Source organism: Arvicola amphibius, chromosome 9, assembly GCF_903992535.2.
Source record: "Arvicola amphibius chromosome 9, mArvAmp1.2, whole genome shotgun sequence".
Taxonomy (NCBI): Eukaryota; Metazoa; Chordata; class Mammalia; order Rodentia; family Cricetidae; genus Arvicola; species Arvicola amphibius.
This window is the reverse complement of record NC_052055.2, coordinates 92,936,050-92,957,030: the sequence shown is the minus strand read 5'-3', so window position 1 is coordinate 92,957,030 and position 20,981 is coordinate 92,936,050. Positions and strand designations below refer to the sequence as shown.

Sequence of the window (20,981 nt, the reverse complement as noted above, 5' to 3'; positions counted from 1 at the left end):
CTTAAACTTTAAGAAATGGTGATAAGACATGTGCTCAAGAGAGAAGGGAAGGCACCGCATAGTGGAAAAATCAGGGACATTAGCACTGAATAGTGTATTTAAATCCTAGTCATATTTCTTGTTTCTATTTGCTCCAGTTCGTCCTCCCCGCATCTCTGCCTCCTCCTGGGAAATGGGGATAGCGATGCTCTTCATTGGGGCTGACAGTGAGATGTTTGGAATGGTGGGCCTTAGAAACTGTGGTTGGATTAGAGCCAGCACCTGTCACCGCGCCTGGACCGCCTAGGAGATGGAACCCAGAGCTAGGTGGAAAGGCCACGGTCGCCAGGTTGCGAGCCCAGGGCTCACTGGGGCCTTTGTTGACTACTGGGGCTGCATGCACTAAGACCAGAAGGTGCAGGCCAGATGTGGCGGCTGCACTCCAGCCCGGGCCGCGACACTGATGCAGGGGAAAAGAGCTGGGGAGAAATATATAGGCTGCTCGATTGCGTCTCTAAGTGACAGGCCGGAGGGCCAATGGCAGCGGAGGCGGCTCGCTTGGGGCCGTGGCGGCCAATGGCTGGCGGGGACTGGGGCGGGGACTGGCGGGGGCGGGCCCTGTCGAGGGCGGGGCGCGCGGCCGGCGGCGGCGGCGGCGGAGGCGGCTCCAGCAGCGTTGCCGGCGGCCGCGGCAGAAGCGCCCTGGCTCACGGCAGGTGAGGAGCGCGGGGCTCCGGGCTGGGGGCGGACAGTCAGGACGCGGCAGGGTCCGCGGAGGTCCCACCTGCTGGCGGCGGAGCTGGTGCGTCCCGAGGCCGGCGTCTGGTTGCGCACACGGGGCCTCTGAACGGGGCGCGGGCCGGGCGCCCTCAGCGCATCGTCGCCGCCGCAGCCGCCCCTCGGTTCCGCTCTCCCTCCGGGTGGCCGGCCTGGAGCCTCGTGCGGCGCCGGAGCTCCGGGACTTCAGAGGGGTAAAGTGCAGTGGAGTGTGCGTGTGCAGCGGGGACAAGAGTTGCGGGCAGGACCCCACGGCTGGAGGACTGGAGGGCTGGAGGACTGGTGGTGGCGCCGCTGTGGGGCAGGTAGGGCGGGGGCCGCTTGCCGGCGGGGGACGAAGATTTGCCTGAGGTACCAGAGAAGCGAGCCCCCGCCTCCTCCCAGGCCTGGGTTTCCTCCATCTCAAGGAGACGGCGAGTGGGACCCCTCTCCCCCCCGACCCCATGCACCCCCAGGTGGGGTCTCGGAGCTCGCCAGGTGTGCCAGGTGATATCTGGAAAGCATGGCGTTAAGTGTTGGCAGCTGTACGCTTCCCGCGCCCGCTTTTATTTCTCGAAGCCTTGCGATCCCGGGAGCGCGTTCATGGCTTACATTCGGAATTAGGAAATAGCAGTAGATACTATGCTATCTTCTTCGTGCCTGCCATCTATTTTGCTGTTGTGCTTTTACTGCCCGGCAAATTATTTGATAAGAGATAAAGAATGATATAGTTGTTCACTTGAATGCAAAAAAAAAAAAACTATATTTAGAATCAAGTAACACGCACTTTGTGGTTTAGACTCCTTTCTCTTCCAAATGCTTAAAGAATAGTTTTACTAACAGGTTATGGTGACATAGGTTCCTTTAACCCCTAACTGACGATGACATTATGTAAGCTGTATAAAAGAAATATTTATGCCCTGTAAGTGGAAAAGGCATGCGTTTTTCATGATTGTGGTTTATAAAGTTGTGCAGGCTTACGTCATGGTGTTCATTGATCCGGGGTGTCATGAATCGTGCCATTTATTCTTTCAGGCACCTCTGTTTTGTCTGTGGGATGCTGATTAAGGAATATGCCAAATGTTAAGCAAAGTGTTCTCATCCATGGAACATATGGGATATTTCAGAGAACACTTTAAAAACTTAATTCTTACATCGCTGTTTTTTCCCCCCTCTTTTTAAGATGAAAGATTGTTAAATCTTGGAATAAAACATTTCTTGTTCTGAGGTCTGGAGTTGAAAGTTGCACATGTCTTTGGGAGGATGAAGGAATGGCGAGTAGTAACTGTAGCCGTTACCTTTTTGTTTAAAGCTCAAGCTGTGTTAAGTGATTGGGACAGTTCTAAGGTGATGGTGATATTTAGGTGTTCACATATGTGGCTGCTGATGCAAATGTAGGTCACCTGTGTCTAATGAGCCAGCTGCACAGCTGCCTGGGGTGTTTTAAGGGCTCCAGGCTTGTTCTGTTTGCTCCCCTCTGGAGATTTCATTCACTTGTGCCTCACGGTGAAGGTGAAGCTTAGTTTGGGAACCCTGATTTCAAATGTATAGCTGCTTTCCTGTGGAGTAAAATACTCGTTTTTTCTTGTGAGATGTCAGAACGTATTAGTAAAATTCATTCTAAGTATCATCTCCCAACGAGAGTTTACTAACTTCTTAGGTCCATTTATTTAATAGTCCATGTGCTTTTTAGGTGTTATGGGTGGTCTACCTATAGTACACTTTGGTGTTAGAATTCATTTTGTCTACCTGTTTTTATACATTTATATAGGCTTCATTTGTATTTAACAAAACCTTTTTTTGGGGGGGGGCGGTCGGGTGGGTTTTTTTGAGACAGGGTTTCCCTGTGTAGCCTTGACTGTCCTTCCTGGAACTCACGCTATAGACCAGCCTGGCCTCAAACTCAGGGTGGCCTACCTCTGCCTCTTGAAAGGTGTGTGCCACCACCTCCTGGCTTAATAAAATCTTTTAAGCTATCATTTTTGATTTTGCATGTCTCTGTTTCATGAGTTATGTCAGCTGAATATTTTCTAATTACTAGATTTTTTTCTAGAACAGAATCCTTTCAGAAGCAAAATATGGCTACATTATATATGTACAGAAAATGAAAAACATGTTTGTATAATGTCATACCAGACTTAAAATTACAAGTTATACACTTTACTGAGATACTGCCTTGTTTTTATAATCAGAAGTCATTATTGAACGTTTTATTGAGTTAATAGATTAGGTACTTTGTGGAATTTAAAATTATTGGCTTTTTTTTTCCCATGAGGATTTTGATTGTAAGCAGTCAGCATGGGTATGGTTGTGATAAAGTTAGGTTAACCATGGGAGACGAATACATTTGGCTTTAGCAAGGGTAACTTGGAGAACCTCTTTGGAACACCCCGTGCTCTGGCACTCACAGGAGGCGATGCAGTGGAATGCAGTATATCTAGAATGTTATGTGGAAATTAGAGCCACTGGCCAGAGAGACTAACAGGCATGCTTTGTTGGGGACTCAGGAGCAAGGGATTAGCCAAAGGCTACAGGAAGTGGGAAACTTGTTTAAAGTTGCATGCTTGGACTGTGAAATTTTCTGTGCATTTTGCGATTTATACTGTAACAGATTTGTGCTACCTATAGAGTAGAAAACATTTTTTTTTTTTAATTTGTATTTTCTGTTGAACCAAGTTAACACTCAGAAAGCTCTCCCGTTCCATTTGAGCTGTAGAGCATCCTGGAGACTCCCTACCCTGCTGTGGTGTAAATGCTCAGTCTGTGGGACAGAAAGTGGCAGATAGCTTGAATTTAGCTGGACCGTGGTGGCACACACCTTTAATCGCAACACTCAGGATGCAGAGGCAGGTAGATCTCTGAGTTTGAGGCCAGCCTGGTCTACAGTGTGAGTACCAGGACAGAGTTTTACACGGAGAAACCCTGTCTCGAAAAAAAAGAAAAAAGAAAAAAAAAGAACTTAGAAGTTATTCAAAATGGGTTTTTTCCTTGTGTGTAAAACAGGGTTTGCACTGCTTGCCCCGTGAGGACTTAGTGAAGGTTTAAGCCACGTAATGGGCCCAGAATGAAGGAAGAAGCCAGTGAATTCCAGCGGCTATCAACACCGTCAATCTTTGTCATTATCCCTGTGGTCTTTCTTGGCTAGTAGAGATTTCCAGTGATTTGTTGTGCTGAGAAATAGCTGAGGTGGTAGTTTGTGAATTGCCTGCAAATGGCTGCTTTAATCAGACGTGTCCTTCCACCCAGAAGGTTGTCTCATGAGAGGGTTCCTAGGTTGTTTTGGGGGGTGCATTCACTTACCCCCCAGCAAGGGTCATTTAGCATATCACCAAGAACATCTTTTGGTGCTGCCCCATGGATGCCACTAGAAATCAGCGCACATCTCAGATGGCCTGACATGCTCCTAGGGGATGCGACCAGTTATGCGTAGAGTGGACAGCACAGTGGCTGGCTGCATTTGTTGGCTTGTTTTTCTTTTTGATACAGTTGATACTTGTTGAAAACCTATTTTGTTCTGGGCATTATGCTTAAGTATGTTTAACAACCCTATTTCTTTCCAGTTCTTCAGAAATTTAGATGAGTAATGATCTTCCCAACGTGATGGGATGGGCCATTGCTGAGAGAGTGTGGGCTGGACTGCCACCTCTTCCGCATGCATAAATATTTCCAGCTTCCTCTTTAAAACATAAGATGAGGATATGCACTCAGGAGGCAGAGGCAGACGGATCTCTGGGTTCGAGGCCAACTGGTCCACAAAGTGAGATCCAGGACAATCAGAGCTGTTACACAGAGAAACCTTGTCTTGATAAATCCACCCCCCCCCCAAAAAAAGATGAGGATAAATAGCATTGGTAACTGCAAACTTTTTGTGATTTATGTAATATGGGGGAGCCAGGACCTTATTTCACAGATGAAACTTGGAAGTACGGATGAAAAGAGTCACACTACATGCATGTGGATGGGGTGGGGGCACGTAAGTAATGTCAGCTGGATCGGGAATCCAGGTCATTTGACTTTTCTACTCATTATAGTTGTACCTTCTGTTTTTATTTTTTAAATCATTGCTTGTTATTGTGCAGCAGAATAATAATGGGAATGAAGCTCGAGGCTCAGTTGCTAAAGAGGTCTCTTCAGGAATCTCTGCACCCTATAACTTCTCCCTTTTAATGAGTAGCCATAACTTTTTTTGTCTTTTTCATGGACAGAACCAGCCAGGATTGAATAAAGTTTTGAAGCCTTTTTCCTTGGAATTCTTGGAATTTTCCTTACAATTGTGCTATAAGAAATGGATAGTTTTTAGATGGGGTGCTCTCCACATATCCACTGTGGCCTTGATAAAAGTCTGCTGCTTCTGCTGAATAATAAATGGAGAAACCTCCCTTTGCGTTATTTAGCAAGTTTTTCTTTCTCTTCTCTACCTGACAGAAAGAAGAAGAAAAAGAAGAAGCCCTCAGCCTGCAAAGACAATCCGGACGAGCTTTGCCCACTGCGTTGCTGCCGACGACACCTCTGCCCGGCATCTGAAATGCGACTCATCCATCAGTTGCTGCTTTTGCACTAGCACCAGGTGTTCTGGATTCTGTTGACTTGTGGCTGAGGAGAGGCTGGTCTTGCTGTTGTCCCAAGCGTATGAACCGGTGTGATGGTGGAAATGAGATGAGGCTCCGAAATGGAACTGTGGCCACGGTGTTAGCATTTGTCACCTCGCTCCTTACTCTGTCCTGGTATACCACATGGCAGAATGGGAAAGGTAAGGAGGAGGTGCCCGGGACGGTGCTCGGGCACAGAGTGCTCTGTGCTAACCCGGTGAGCGAGGGGAAACGCTTCAGCAAAGTAGCCTAAACCTGCATGTTGTGTTCTTTCTTCTGGTGGCTTCTTTTGACGCAACAGTGAAACAGTATTGGAGAGAGAGAGGGCAGGCTTCCTCACTCCAATTAGTTTGTTTTCGGTGTCTTTAGAACCACACTTTGGAAAGCCAAGTTGAATAACAGACTTTTTTGCCTTTTTAAAAACGACTCATACCAAATGTTTGATATGCGTTGATATATTGAGTATTGTATAAAAACACTTATAAGGGCATGATCAAGACTTTCAAGAAATGTGCATACTAGTTAAGATGCTGATTTAGTGCAGTGTAGTTAATACATGCCTTGACACATTGCTCCTTTGGCATAAGAAGGCAAGGAGGAGAAATTCTGATTGGAATAGTAAGAGTCTCATAGATGATAAATGTGTTTAGACTCTAGAACTGCTATCTGTGTTTTAGAATTATGTCAAGGGGTGACAATTGATTTTTGCCATTTTTTTTGCTCTCTGACATTGATTTAAGAGATTTTTGAAGGTAGGAAGGAGGATCAGAAGTGTTGGAGCGACTGCATATTTATTGTTAGAACCCTCCCGTCTTTATCACCTGGTGTATTTGAAAGCTTCTGTTGAAGAACTTTCTGGCCTGTGAAGACAATTGAAAAGAATGTTTTATGACTAATTTTTTTTCTGTTATACATTTGTATCCATAGACCCTTGTTAGTGATACATGTTCCTCTGGACATATACACATTAAAACACATTTGACTTGTAGTTCTGTGCATGTGTTTGTGTGCAGTAAGAAATGGACATGAGAAGCACATGCTTTTATGCCATGGGTGAGTCTAACATTCTTTCCTATTTTTTATTTTTTTCTGAGTTGGGTTCTAATTTAGGAGGCACTGGGGAAATATAGGTGAAAAATTTGCTAAAGGCAAGTTCTTGGTGTATACTTTTAGGTTTCAGCTTAAAATAAAAAAATACATTTTATTAGTTATTAATTTTGTATGTGAGCCACCTTGGTGTAATTTGTATGTCAGAGACAGCTTTCAGGAGTTGGCTCACTCCTTCTGCTGTGGGTCCTAGGTATTGAACTCAGGTCATTAGGTTTGAGGGCAGGCACCCTCATGCCCCAAGCCGGCTCTCTGGCATTGTTTCTATTTTTGATTGCGCCTAATGAGAGGACTTAATTAGGAAGACTCTTGAGTCAAAGTGATGATTGTTCTTGACATAAATAAAACAAATGACTCTCTATTAAGAAAATTCACTATAACAAAAGTACTTAGTGTTTTTTTTTTTCTTATCAGGAAAGTTACCTATTCAGAGTTTGAATAATACAGAAACTCAACTCTTCCCACTGTGTCTTGTTATAGACTCGTTCTGCTTTTGATATCATTTCTTAGGTATTAGCAGCATTACTAGTTTTCTTTCTTAAAGCTCCATCAGTTATGACTTGTGAGTATATGATTATCTTTAGCATGGAGAGAGGAGCTGGAAAGGTAGAGGTGCCTTCCCTGTGCAGGGTTGTGCACAAGGTCAGTTCTCTTGGCTGTTGCTCTCTGCAGTCTTCCCCATGTTGTTTTTCTGCTCTGTGTGTAGTTCAGGCGCAGGGGTTAGCCCAGGCCTTCTGTTGGCTTGTGTAAAATCCCCTGTGCTGATTGCTGTCGTTTATGTAACCACTCTTAACTGTTGAGATTGGATTCTTTCTAGAGAGTTCTGACAGTGAGACAGCCTGGATTTTCCAGGGCAGACCCGGTTCCACATATTCCATCTTGTGTTTTGAAAGTGATTTCTAATATCTTTAACACTGCTGGACCTACGGGAGCGTATTTTTTTTCTGTCGCCCTTTACATATACCTGTATGTATGGTTCCTTCTGTATTCTTGTCTTGTGCCTAGTGCTCTATTACAAGCCTTGAGAATGAGGAGAGCCCCCATGGCTTTACATGAGGACTGGCAGCGAAGATGAATGCCAACAAATATGGAATTGTCAGAGGAGATACAGGCAATAATGGTGCCTGTCCTGTTCCATGTATATTAGTCACTTAATCCTCATAATCCTCAGGAACATTACTGCCTCTTTTCTGTAGTTGGAGAAATCGAAGCAGAGTGCTTGAGACACTAGTCAATGCCATGCGTTCATTCTGTAGTAGACTTGTGGTTGGCGTTTATGTCCGTAGCCATTAGGTCTGCTCCCTGGAACAGTGGAGGCAGAGGCCAGGCCAGGCCGTGACTGTGTCAGGTGCAGGGGTGAATTCTGAAATAGAGCACGTGTGCTTTGTAATTAGGAGAAGCTTGTTTTTGACCGGCACACGGGTTCTGAGGCTGGCTCAAGGAGCCACTGGAAAACACAGTGTACAGCTTCTTAGGGGGTGCTTGTTTGCTATGATCTGCATTCACTACTTGGAGAATCAGAGCTAGCTAGCTCAGGAAACAGGCATAGTGAGGAAGCTGTGATTCAGGGCAGAGAGCCAGTTCATCAGGGCATACTGGATTCCCGCATAAAAATGAGAGAGAATTCCAGGTACCTGGAATGGTCAGGCTGGGAAAAGTTGTAGGCGGGTTTGGGAGAATGGGATCAGAACAATTCAGTGTGTCATGTGCTGGTGTGAGTAGGATGCTATTGAACTTTCTGCATGGTCAAACACACTACAGAAACAGGAATACATCATGGATCTCTGCATGGGGTGATTCTGTGTCCATGTGCCTGACTCAGGGCCACATGTCATGTCTCTAAAACACATTGTCTGCTCAAGTGATTGCTTCAGCAAGAATGTGTATGGAAAAATTTAAAACAGCCTTATTGAGTTATAGTTTACATACTAAACAGTTCATCGATTTGCAAATAATTCATTTTTTAAGGGGAGAGAGTGTCTACACTCTGACACTTACATCCATTACCCTGCTGGGGTGGAGTGCTGAGTGATGGAGGATTTGCCCACTATGCATGAGGCCATGGGTTCGAATTCTTTAGCTATCACAGTACCTCTCTTCCCTGCCCTAGGGTATCACTGATCTACTTTCTGTCTACAGATATCCGTGATCAGACCTTCTTCATACTGGAATTGTGTAATGTGTGGTCTTTTGTGAGTGTTGTGTTTCTATTAGCATGCTCTCACAGTCCAGCTGTGATGTGACATAGATCAGTCCTTCATTTCTTTCTTCAGATGAATGGTGTCTGTGTACCTATGTGTATAGGTGCATGTGTAGGGCATATTTTGATGTTTGTATCTTCAGCTATTAATTTCCACATGTTTTTTTAAATTTTTATTTATGTGTCTCTGTGTATATGTACGCATGAAGCCTGTGACTGTTGGGGCTGGAAGAGGACATTAGCTCCTTGGAAGCTGGAGTTACTCACATGGGTGCTAGGAATGTAATTCTGATTCTCTGGATGTGCAGCAATACTCTAAACAGTCCTTTTTACCTTATTTTTTGAGTCAGAGTCCTTAACTGAACCTGTTTGGCTTGATCGGCTGGCCAGAAAGTCTCAGGGATCCACCTGTCTCTTTATCTCCAATGTTTTAGGCAGTGTTACCATACCTGGCTTTTATGTGGGTTTTGGGGATCCAAACTCAGGTCCCCAGGCTTTCAGGGCAAACCCTTTACCCACTGAGCCACCTTATCAGTCTCTAATGATGTCTTTATATGGATGCACCAAATTTGTGTTTTCCCGTTGATGGATGTTGGGTTTTCTGTACCTTCTGGTTCTTGGTTATAAAGCTGTAAGCACTCATGAACTTGTTTTGTGTTTTTCTTTCTTTCTTTCTTTCTTTCTTTCTTTCTTTCTTTCTTTCTTTCTTTCTTTCTTTCTTCTTTCTTCTTTCTTCTTTCTTCTTTCTTTCTTCTTTTTTTTTTATTTATTGTGTACAGTGTACAGTGTTCAGCCTCCTTGTATGCCTGCAAGCCAGAAGAGGGCACCAGATCTCATTACAGATGATTGTGAGCCACCATGTGGTTGCTGGGAATTGAACTCAGGACCTTCGGAAGATTGGCCAGTGCTCTTAACCTCTGAGCCATCTCTCCAGACTGTGTTTTTCTTTCTTTTGGGGATCTGTTGAAAAGCAGAATTGCCAGGATTTCTGGGTCATGTGACTCCATTCACTCATTTAAGGAATGTCAGCTGTCAAAGTGGCTGAGTCTGTATACATCTTTTTTGTTTGTTTTTTTGTTTTTCAAGACAGGGTTTCTCTGTGTAGCCCTGGCTGTCCTAGAACTTGCTCTGTAGACCAGGCAGACTTCAGACTCAGAAATCTACCTGCCACTGCCTCTCAAGTGCTAGGATTAAGGCCTGGCTACCATTATACGTTGTTATTTCATTGTTTTATTGTCTGGGTATGTTTTTGAAGCTACAGTCTTCCTGAAGACAGCATGTGATTAGATTTTTTTTTTTTTTTTTTTTGGTTTTTCGAGACAGGATTTCTCTGCAGCTTTAGAGCCTGTCCTGGAGCTAGCTCTTGTAGACCAGGCTGGTCTCGAACTCACAGAGATCCGCCTGCCTCTGCCTCCCGAGTGCTGGGATTAAAGGCGTGCACCATCACCTCCCGGCGTGATTAGATTTTTCATTCATTTCAATGACTTTTTTATTTGTTGGTCCATTCATATATAATGTTTATTGTGATGTACTTAGGTTTGTTGGCTTTTTGTCTTTCATATTTCATGTCTTTTTTTCCCTCTACTTTTCTCAGATTTTTTTTCTCTGTGTAGCCCCGGCTCTGTGTTACCGCTGCCTTAATAAAATTCGAATGTAACATTTACAATTAATTTATGGTATTTTCAACTCTGAGATTCCATCTTACACCTGTAAGAATGGCCAAGATAAAAAACGCTGAGAGGATGTGGGATAAAGGGAACACTCCTGCATTGCTGGTAGGAATGCAAGCTGGTACAAGTGCAAGCTGCTTTGGAATTCAGTTTGGTGATTTCTCAGAAAATTAGGAAGCAACCTACCTCAAGACCCAGTAATACCACTTTTGGGTGTATATCCAAATGATGCTCAATCGTGCCACAAGGACAGTTGCTCAATTTATGTTCATAGCAGCATTATTTGTCATAGCCAGAATCTGGAAACAACCTAAATGCCCCTCGAACGAAGAAAGAAAAACAAACCTACAATTCATAATCCCAGAGAACCTAGACAACAAAGAGGATCCTAAGAGAGACATACATGGATCTAATCTACATGGGAAGTAGAAAAAGACAAGATCTCCTGAGAAAACTGGGGGCATGGGGACCATAGGAGAGGGTATAAGGGGAGAGAGGAAGGAAGTGAGGGGGCGGAGAAAAATATATAGCTCGATAAAAACAATAAAAAGGAAAAAATATGTTTTCACCATTTTGAGGTATTTTTAATGTTTTTTGTTTTAGCATATCAAAGTCAGCTTTAGACTGAGTTATCTTAATTCTAATCCCATACAGCTGCTCAGATGGCTCAGTGAGTCAAAAGGCTTTGCCACTGCCTGGTGGGCTGAATTCCATCCTGGAACCTGAATAGAGGTGCGAGGAGAGAACCAGCTCCACACAGTTGTTCTCTGAGCTCCACATATGTGCTCGCTCCTGTCTCGCACCACATGTGCACAATTAAGATTAAATGCTATACCTCTGTTTCCTTTTATGCTTTTTTTCCTGGTGTTATTGTTATACATATTTACATGTATTAATGTTCCAAACTCAACAACGTGCTGTAATTACGATCTCACATCTGCCATTATATATTGTTATAATTATATTTTTACCATCTGTCATTACTTCTTTGGTCTGTGGAAGTTTTATTACCACTTACCTCCCTTGTGCTGTTGTTGGCAATTATTCATGCATTTCCCAATCTTATAGACTCAGCAATACATTATGTCTATTATTTTTATATACTTACATTAAAATCAGTTAATAAAAAAGAAAAAATAGATTTATAGTGTCTGCTATAGTTGGATAATTACTGGTGTTCCTTGTGGGTTGTTTGAGTTAAGCTTTTGAAGTCACTTTTGTCAGATTGAAGGATGCCCTTTGCAGTTTCTTGTAAGATGGGATGGTTAGTAATGGATTCTGTTTTTGTTTATTTTGGAGTACTTTTATTTGACTTTCATTTTTAAATTATATGTATATATCATATATATTTTAAATTAAGAAATCTGTGTGTGTATGTCCATGTGTGGGTGTGTGTCCTTAAGTGTGGGTGCCCACAGAGGCCAGAAGAGGGCTTCAGATCCCCTGGAACTGGAGTTACGGATGGTTGTGAGCAGCCTGACCTGGGTGCTGGGAACTAAATTTAAGTCCATTGCAAGAGTATGTGCACTTCATTTATTCATTTATTTTTATTTTGTGTGTATGAGTGTTTGCCTGAATTTATGCATGTGCACCATGTGCTTGCCTGAGGCCAGAAGAGAGGGCGTCAGAGCCTCTGAAATTGGTTTATAGAGACATTTGTGAGTTGCCATGTTGGTACTGGGAACCAAAAGCCTGTCCTCTGCAAGAGCAGCAAATACTCTTAATCTCTGAGCCATCTCTCCAGCCCCTGGCTTTGTGTGTGTGTGTGTGTGTGTGTGTGTGTTTAAATGCCTTCTGTTTCTGTTATTTTTGCCAAGGAAGCTGGCTATGGATCTTATTGGAGCTCATCATGGGTGGTAACGTCATTTTCTCTAGATGCTCCCTAGGTGGTTTTTGTTGTTGTTGCTTAACTTTCTATCATTTTCACATGGTATGAATTTGGGGTTTGTGTTTCTTTGAACCCCCTGGATACGTAGGTTGTTTTTCAATAAATTTAGTAGGCATTCAGCCTTGATTTTTCTTCCTTTGTTCTCCTCCCCTCCTCATACACCCATTACTTGTACCAGTGTGACATTTGAGATTCCCCTTTCTTAGTTCTGTTCATTGTTGTTTAGCTTATGCCACCTGTGTTGATCTAGCTTCAGTTTTGCTAGTTCTTTATTCTGCTAGCTCATATCTACTGTTGTTTGGGCTTCTCTATAGAAACTGTATATGTAGTAGGTGTACATAATTTGTGCATTCTGTCATCCCAAAACTCTGTAGTGAATGTTTTTTCTCTTTTATTTTACATATGAGCTGTGCTAGTCAGCTTTCTGTCACTGAGAAAATGTCTGAGAAAGTGAACTTATAAATAATTCATGGTTTCAGAGTTTGGGGTTCATGGATGTTTGGTCCTGTTGCCGTCGAGCCCATGGTGGTGGAACTGTATGTCGTCATGGTGGAGAATGCATAGACAGACAGGAGTGTGATGCTACATACTGATAGTCCCATCCTTAGAGAAGCAGAAGCTGGAGGATCCTTATGAGTTCAAGGCCAGACTGCCCCGCACACCTAGACTACCTCAAAAAGTCAAAACAAGCAAGCAGAACCCCTAAGTCCCTTCCTACAAACAAAGACAAGGAGGGCATTGACTGAGCTTCCTCTCTCGACCCTACCTCCTAAAGAGCTCACCAGTTCCCAGTGGTGCCACATGCAGGGGACAAGGTTTTACTGTGTACAACTTTTGGGGGATATTTAAGGTCTAAACTGTAGCCTAGGCAGATTTATTATAAGAACTGGCTCCTCGGATAAAGACAGGAAGTCCCATGAGACACCTTCAGGTCATCAGATCAGACAGCTGGTGATATAATTTAGTTAGAGTCCAAATACCCAAGCGTAAGGAGAGCTGAAGGTATGTAAGCTCCTATCCCTGCCCGGGTCCAAGGGCCCAAGAACAAGGATCAGAATCCAGAGGCAGAATATTCTTACTTAGAAAGAAGCAGATTTGCTCACTTCTCCACCCAAAGAGACGTGTCTGACCACATCGGTCAGGATGCTCACCTCTGCCCAGTCTACCTGTTCACATGCTGATCTCTTAGAACGGAGGAACACACCAGATGGGATGTTTTCTCAACTCTCTGGGCATCCTTTAACTTGGCCAAGTTGTCACATAAAATGGCCCAACATGAGCTGCTCCTGTGATTTTTTTTTTTTAAACTTCTTTTGTACTTTTTACCTCTAGTTTTGGTCTTAAATTTCTCTCTATTGGGATTTGATGTCTACCACAATGTTGCCATGGTTCTTTGTTTTTGTGGCTGTAATCGGAGATAAGTTCTCACTTTGTAGCTCTGACTGACCTGGAACTCCCCATGTAGATAAACCACACTAGAACTCAAGCTCCGGCTGCCCCTGCCTCCTCAGCCTTGGGATTACAGGTGTTCACAAGGTCGTCACACTTATTTTATGCACCTGGGTGCCTTGGCTGCATGTCTAGTCTGTGCAGGTCAGAAAGTGTGTTGGATTTCCTGGAGCTGCAGTTACAGATGCTTGAGAGCTGCCATGTGGTGCTGGGAATCAAAGCTAGGTCCTCTGGAAGGGCAGCCAGTGCCCCAAAAGTCTGAGCCGTCTCTCCAATCCCCTTTATTTCTTTAAGTTGGAGCAAACCCTGTAACCTATCATCTGGTTACACTCATAGGCAGTCCTGTTACGTTTTTCAGAGCATGGGCCTTTCCTGTTTCTTTGCATGCCTCATTTTTTTTTTTTTTTTACTTATTTTTTGATGGCTACTAGACATTTAGATGAACATAGTTTAGCAGATTTGGGTACCGGTTTTCCTACCTTCAGGGAGCTGCTGACTTGATGGCTGGCCTCCGTTATTAAGGTTTTGCCCCCTCCTGTAGTGCCACATCTACTGTTGCTCCCCTGGGAGGCGCCGCTGTAGCTCTGCCCATGTCACCCTGCCCTGCATTGTTTCTCTGGGGTCCTCGTCCCTGCTGCTGGCTGATTGCTTTATTGTTTATAGCAGCGCCCTGGAGAATACATCCAGCTCTGGACTAAACAAATTGTGGTTCCTCTGATAAAAGTACTTTCTGAGGGCGGTGTTGGCTATTTGGCCTCGAGAGATCTTCTAGCTGCCTGCTGCTTCAGTTGTCTCTTGCAGACCCCCATCAGGCCCAGGAGAAAGCATTCAGACGTTCAGAGACAGATGTTAGGGTACATGTTGTGAACACCAAAGCTATCCCACTTATTTGTAAGCAAAAACAAAGGGTTTTTTTTTGTTTGTTTTAAGGCTTAATTTATGTGTATGTGTGTGCACATGTCTGTGTATAAGTGTGTCGTGTGAGTGCCATGTCTGTGGAGGACAGAATGTCAGGTAGTTACAGGCAGATGTGAGTTGCCCAGTATTGTCACTAGGATCCAAACTTGGATCTTCTGTCAGAGTGGCAAGTGATCTGAACCTCAGCCATCTTTCTAGCCCCTCAAAGTTTTATCCTGTATATCTGTCTGTATAAATGTATGTATGTCTGCATGTTTATGTATGTGCAGAGGTGTGTGTATATGTGTGCAGGTCAGAGGCCAATATCAGGTATTGTACCTTGGAAACTGGTCCCCCCCCTTTTTTTTTCCGAGACCATCTATGTGGCTTGGAGATTGCGTGGAGGGCTGGAGACTCCAGGTATCCTCCTGCCTCTGCATTCCCAGTGTGTTTCTGGAGATTTGAACTCTGGTACTTGTGTTCCTGAGACAAGCGGATTACTGACTGAGCTATATCCCCAGCCCCTAGATTTTTCTTTTTCTTTATAAAGAAAGCTGAACAGGATAAAGGGGAAATCTAAAGGCAAGCCTGAGATTTGTAGTGCATCATTGATCTGATTCTGTTTGGGTCTGTTGTAGGTCTTCTGTATGCTGGGCACTGTCAGGATCTGGGACTAATTGGTGAGGAGCATGTCAGACAAGAATTCCCACTCAGCTTACAAGGTGGGGAGAGGGGAGGGGAAGTGCAGTAGAGAAAGTAAGTTAAACAATAAGCAACTTGCTCTACAACTTTTTTTTTAGCACAAAATTATTTTATATTTATAATAAATTTATAAAACCTAGTCCAGAGAGTTCCTTTATACTCTCCACCATTATCAACAACTTAGAGGGCACATTTTTAACATTTTATTTAGCATGTGTATGTACCGTGCACACGTGGAGGTCAGGGGCAGCTTGCTGGAGTCACACTCTCCTTCCTGCACGTGGGTTCTGGGACCTGAACTCAGGTTGGTATGTTGTCATCACGTGTCTTTACCCAGAGCGCAGTTTTCTAAACCACAAAATTAACTCTGACACTGGACACTGAGGCATCGATTTGGGCAATTGAAGACCGTGTCTTTCTTTGCCCTTGTCTGAGGACTTTTCCTGATTAGGCAGAGGGAATAAAGTTTTGACCAGACTCTCACATGACTTGGCGCACTGTGTCAGTACAAGGCAAGAGTTGTGGCTTTCTCTGCCTCTGGTAACGAGTCTTTGGACATTTTACTAGGAAATTGCTGGAGTTTTCTCATGGTTCTTTTCAGAAGGAGCCAGGTCTTGTGTCCCCCCCCCCCTCTTTTTTTTTCTTTTCCCCCTTTGGTTTTTGAGACAGGGTTTCTCTGTGTTACAGTCCCAGCTGTTCTCAAACTTGCTTTGTAAACCAGGCTGGCCTTGAAGTCACAGAGATCCTCCTGCCTCTGCTTTGCGAGTGCTGGGATTAAAGGTGTGCGCCACTACACCAGTTTCATTTCTTCTTGAAGTTTGTATTTCGCCTTCCTGCCTGCCTTTCCCATGTTTGCAGATGCTGTCTGTCTGCTCTTACACTGGGTGGTGAGAAGACAAATGGGAAAATACAGACTCTAGCTGGTGGGTACACACAGCTCCTTCTGATGAACCTGGGAAGACAAATGGGAAAATACAGACTCTAGCTGGTGGGTACACACAGCTCCTTCTGATGAACCTGGGAAGACAAATGGGAAAATACAGACTCTAGCTGGTGGGTACACACAGCTCCTTCTGATGAACCTGGGAACGTGTCTTACTGGTCATGGCCTCTGAGTTATTCTGAATAGAGATAGAAATGAGAGGGAAGGCTTACTGCTGCCATACAGAGTTGCTGGATTGAACCAGTGTGTCCACATGGCAGAAGACTGGCAACAAGTCTGGTCCAGCGTGGCAGAGGCCCGACTACACAACTACACAAAGAATAGTTGGGAGTAGGAAGTTACCTGGGCAGACAGATCGCAGGGGCCAGGGGCTTTTCTTGTCTCTGAGAGTGGGTGTGATGGCAGTGTAGCAGGAGGTCACCTTGGAGTTTGTGACAGCAGGTGTCATCATCTTATCTGGTCTACATTTTACTTCTTGTAAAATGTTCTGTCTTTTGACTCGGAGTTGTGTCTGTGTCTCATACACATACAGACAAGGGACTATGCTAATGTGACAGTTTTCAATGAATATGCATGTGTCATCTTTTTCTTTTTTATACATAAAGAGACAACTCATTGTTTTGAACTTAAAGTCCCGCAGTCAGAACAAACATAAATACACCCAAACCTACCATGCTGGTTATATTTAAATTTACTCAAAGCTGCCAGTGTTATATAGGCTTCATTCTTTTTTTAAATTTAAAATTTTTTAAATTATGCATATGCTTGTGTGTTTGTGTGGGTATATACACATGAGTTTAGGAGCCCCCACTCCCAAACCCCCCCCAAATCAGTAAAGGGTGTGGCAGCTAGACTTATAGGTGGTTGTGAGCTGCCATTGGGTGCTGGAAACCAAAGCTGGGCCCTTTGCAAGACTAGTAGATGAGCTTTTAACTTCTGAGCTATATTGCAGGCTTCCTGAACTTTCTGTGTGAGCATCATCATCTCTCAAGCTCCCCTGAACTTTCTGTGTGAGCCCACACTGGCCTTGGGCTTCTGTTGATCTTGTGTCTTAGCCTCCTGGGTGCTAGAATTACAGGCTCAAGCCACCACACACAGCCTTTTTTCCCTTTTTCTTTTTTCTTTTTTAAAATTTTCTGTACATTGGTGTTTTGCCCGAATGGATGTCTCTATGTAATGTGTGACTCCTGTCCTGAAACAGGAGTCACAGATGTTGTGAGCTGCCATGTAGGTGCTGGGAATTGAATCCGGGTCTTCTGGAAGAGCAGCAAGTACTCTTAACCGCTGAGCCATCTCTCCAGCCTCTTCTTTTGTTTCTTAAATAGTCATAGTCAAGCCTTAGGAAAGTTTTTTTTAATACCATTTGGAGGATAATAGGCAGGTAACAAAAGGGTGGTCTCTGAGACCATCATGCCCCGCCCAACAGGGTTGGGGAGTCACTGAGGGCATTTTTTTTGGAGGCAGAAATGCATTTACTACCCCTCTAGAGTAATTCTTACCAAGATTATCTATAAGGGTGGGTCATACTGTCATATTTGGTGCTTAAAAGTTCTTGAAGATCTGAGTGTTAAGGGCTTGACACTGTTGAGGGGTAGTGGACACTTTAAGAGCTAGGGTCTAGTGAGAGGCATTGAGGGCATGCTCCAAAAGGGAATGTAAGACTCTGGCCAGTTTCTCTTTCTCACACCTTGAATTTCTGTCCAGGAGGTGAATGAGAGGTTTTTCCAACATTACTTTGTATGCCTCGGGCCTGTTGTCATGGACCCAGGAGCCTCAGAACAAACCTTTTCATTTAATATGTTAATTATCTCAGGTACTTGTAGAAGAGGTGGTGATTTGAAAGAAAATGGTCCCCAAAGGGAGTGACACTATTAGGAGGTGTGGCCTTTTTGGAGGAGGTGTTTCACTGTCGGTGGGCTTTGAGGTCTCTTTTGCTCAAGCTTCCCTCAGTGTGACAGCCAGCTGACTTCCTGTTGCCTGCAACATGTAGCACTCTCAGCTCCAGCATCACGTCTGCCTGCATGCCTACCTGCTCCACATCATAATGATAATGGACTGAACCTCTGAAACTGCAAGCTAAGTCCTCAAATGTTTTCTGATAAGAGTTGCCTTGGTCGTGGTGTCTCTTCACAGCAGTAAAAACCCTAAGACAGAAGCTGACGTCAGTCCTTTTCTTCCTCACTTCTCATCTGCATCCTTGGTTTATACACTGCACACAAAACAAGTTTTAGTTCTTTCCACGCTGCTTTTATGTTTTTAATCCCCTTGGAAATAGGCTTCTTCTCCTCCTCTTGCCTCTACTACCTTGAGCTAGTATACAGACACTGCAAGCTTAGCTGTTGTGTGATGTTTTGTTATTTTGGCTTTTGGGGGGCCCACCACCCAGCTCCCAAATAAATCACAGAGGCTTATTCTTAGTTATGAATGCCTGGCTTTAGCTTGGCTTGTTTCTTGCCATCTTTTCTTAACTATTAACCTGACTACCTTTTGCCTCTGGGCTTTTATCTTTCTCTATTTTTGTATACCTTTCTTTACTTCTTTCTCCATGGCTTGCTGGGTGGCTGGCCCCTGATGTCCTCCTCTCCTTGTTCTCTCATTGCTCCTTGTTCTCTCTCCTCCCGGATTTTCTCCTGTTTATACTCTCTGCCGGCTAGCCCTGTCCGTCCTTTCTCCTGCCTCACTATTGGCCATTCAGCTCTTTATTAGGACCATCAGGTGTTTTAGACAGACACAGTAACACAGCTTCACAGTTAATCAAATGCAGCATAAACAAAAGTCACGCACCTGAAAATAATATTTCCCAACACATTTTTTTCTAATGAGATTCTTCTCATTAGAAAACTGCCTAAAATTTTCTTCTGAAATAAGAAAATCTTCACCATTGTAGGCTAGATATTGACAGACTCTATTTCTCTTCTTTAAGACAGGGTCTTGTGTAGCCCAGGCTGGCCTGAGACTTACTGTATAACCAAGGGATGACTTTTGAACTTAGATCCTTTGACTTCCACCACTTGAGGCTAGGATCACCTGTGGTTTATGTGGTGTTGGGAATCAAGCCAGGCCCTCATGCGCGCTAGGCAAGCACTCCACCTACTGAACTAGGTAGCACCCAAGGGCATTCTTTTTAAAACTTGGTTTGTTTGTGTGGCCTCTGCACCAGTCTTTGTTTTCTTGTTTTCCTTAAATGTCTTCATTTTAAATCTGTGGACTTGCACAGTTTCCTGTTCCCTCCCATTTTAGATATTTACAAATAGATACAGGTTTATACTTATATTTACATGCTTATTTTTATATGCTCATTAGAGGAAAGATGTACCCAGGTATATGCATAATCCTTTTATTCACATTTAACAAAGCAGCTTGGCCACTGAGGGCCCTCTTGGGCTGTTTTCTGTGTCACTTTAATATCTGCCCAGGTATCCTTGAAAGTATCTAAGCCTACTCATCCTGTTCTCAGTTTCCAGGGTGTTCCACTACCAGAAGGTGTGGACTTGGGTATACTTGAAGAACCCTAGCTCTTCTGTAGGGATTAATCTGGCAGATCAGAATCTGGGTGCCCCTGAGACTTGGCAATGGGCAACAGTGTTGTTCCCCCGAGGGGTCCTTGGCAGCTTCTGTTTAGCCACCCACATTAGATAAGGTTATGCTCACCCTGAAGGCTTTTTCTGCATCCAGGAGCCCCAGCTCCAGGAAGAACTGCCAGGCCCACTGAGGTTTTACTGAGAAACTGGGCAACCTGGAATGTGTGACGTAGGAGACTAAGCCAGGTGAGACACGGGACTTTGCCATCTTGTTTTCTTCCCCACAGGGTGGCAAGCTGCAAGTGACCATCTGCCAACTGAACTCAGTTTGTATGCTTCTGTGCAGAGAAGATTCTCTTGCCTTCTTGGATGCTATTTCAAAATCAGTCTCCCCCAGCTCGCACCCCTAAGAACATTTGTATACAAAGAGGAGTTGAATGTTCCAGGAATTGTCCTAGTCCTCAGCCAGATGTCTAGGCTTCTCTTCCCCTTTGTCATCTTTCAGCTGGACTGAATTAAGCTGGAGAACTTCAGATTCCTATGTAAGAGTTCATGTTTTTGTTGACACCTTAATAGTTTGACTTTTATCTCAGGATTTTCCTCTTTAAGCCTACAGCTAGACCTCAAATCTCCTGTTTTTGTCTTCAGTGTGTGTGTGTGTGTGTGTGTGTGTATGCGCGCACTCACATGCATGTGTGTATGCGATTTTGTGTGTGTGTGTGCAAGCATGTGAGTGTGTGTTCCTGTGGGTAGAAGCAGACATATTTGCATCGTTGTTGAGATTAGAGGTCAGTGTCAATTGTCTTAGTCATTTGTTCTCCATCTCATTTCTTAATTATTTTTAATTGTGTGTATGTGTGGGTGCTGTTACGTGCATGTGGGTATGTGCACACGCATGCAGTGCCCGTAGAGACCAGAAGAGGCCATTGGATCCCTTAGAGCTGGAGTTACAGGCAGTTCTGAACCACCTAGCTTGGTTCCAGGAACTGAACTTGGGTTCTCTAGAAGAACAGCCTGTGCTTGTAGCTGCTGAGCCATCTTCCTAGCCTCCACCTTATTACTTGAGACTGGGTTTCTCATGGAACCTCCAGCTCATCACTTGGGCTAGACTGGCCAGCGAGCTCCAGGGATCTGCCTGTCAAATTTAGAAAACTTTACAAATCTTGTAAGTTTCCTCTTACAAGCCTGTTGTCGGCCGTGCATGCCAAAGTACCTTTGCTATCTCACTCCCAGGGGAGCATCTCATACGAGCTGGTCTGATGCAGAGATGGAGAAGGTAA

At 44.1% G+C, this 20,981-nt stretch overlaps 1 protein-coding gene across 1 annotated transcript in view; it reads left to right on the top strand.

The window, feature by feature from the left end:
- The first annotated feature begins 641 nt into the window (after positions 1 to 641).
- Positions 642 to 20,981, top strand: part of Mgat4a (alpha-1,3-mannosyl-glycoprotein 4-beta-N-acetylglucosaminyltransferase A) — a 91,409-nt gene continuing 71,069 nt past the window's right edge. Inside the window, exons 1-2 of the mRNA XM_038342655.1 lie at positions 642 to 695; positions 5,161 to 5,485. Coding sequence (XP_038198583.1) covers positions 5,365 to 5,485 — 121 coding nt within the window. The 5' untranslated portion in view covers positions 642 to 695; positions 5,161 to 5,364. The remainder of the gene's footprint in view (positions 696 to 5,160; positions 5,486 to 20,981) is intronic.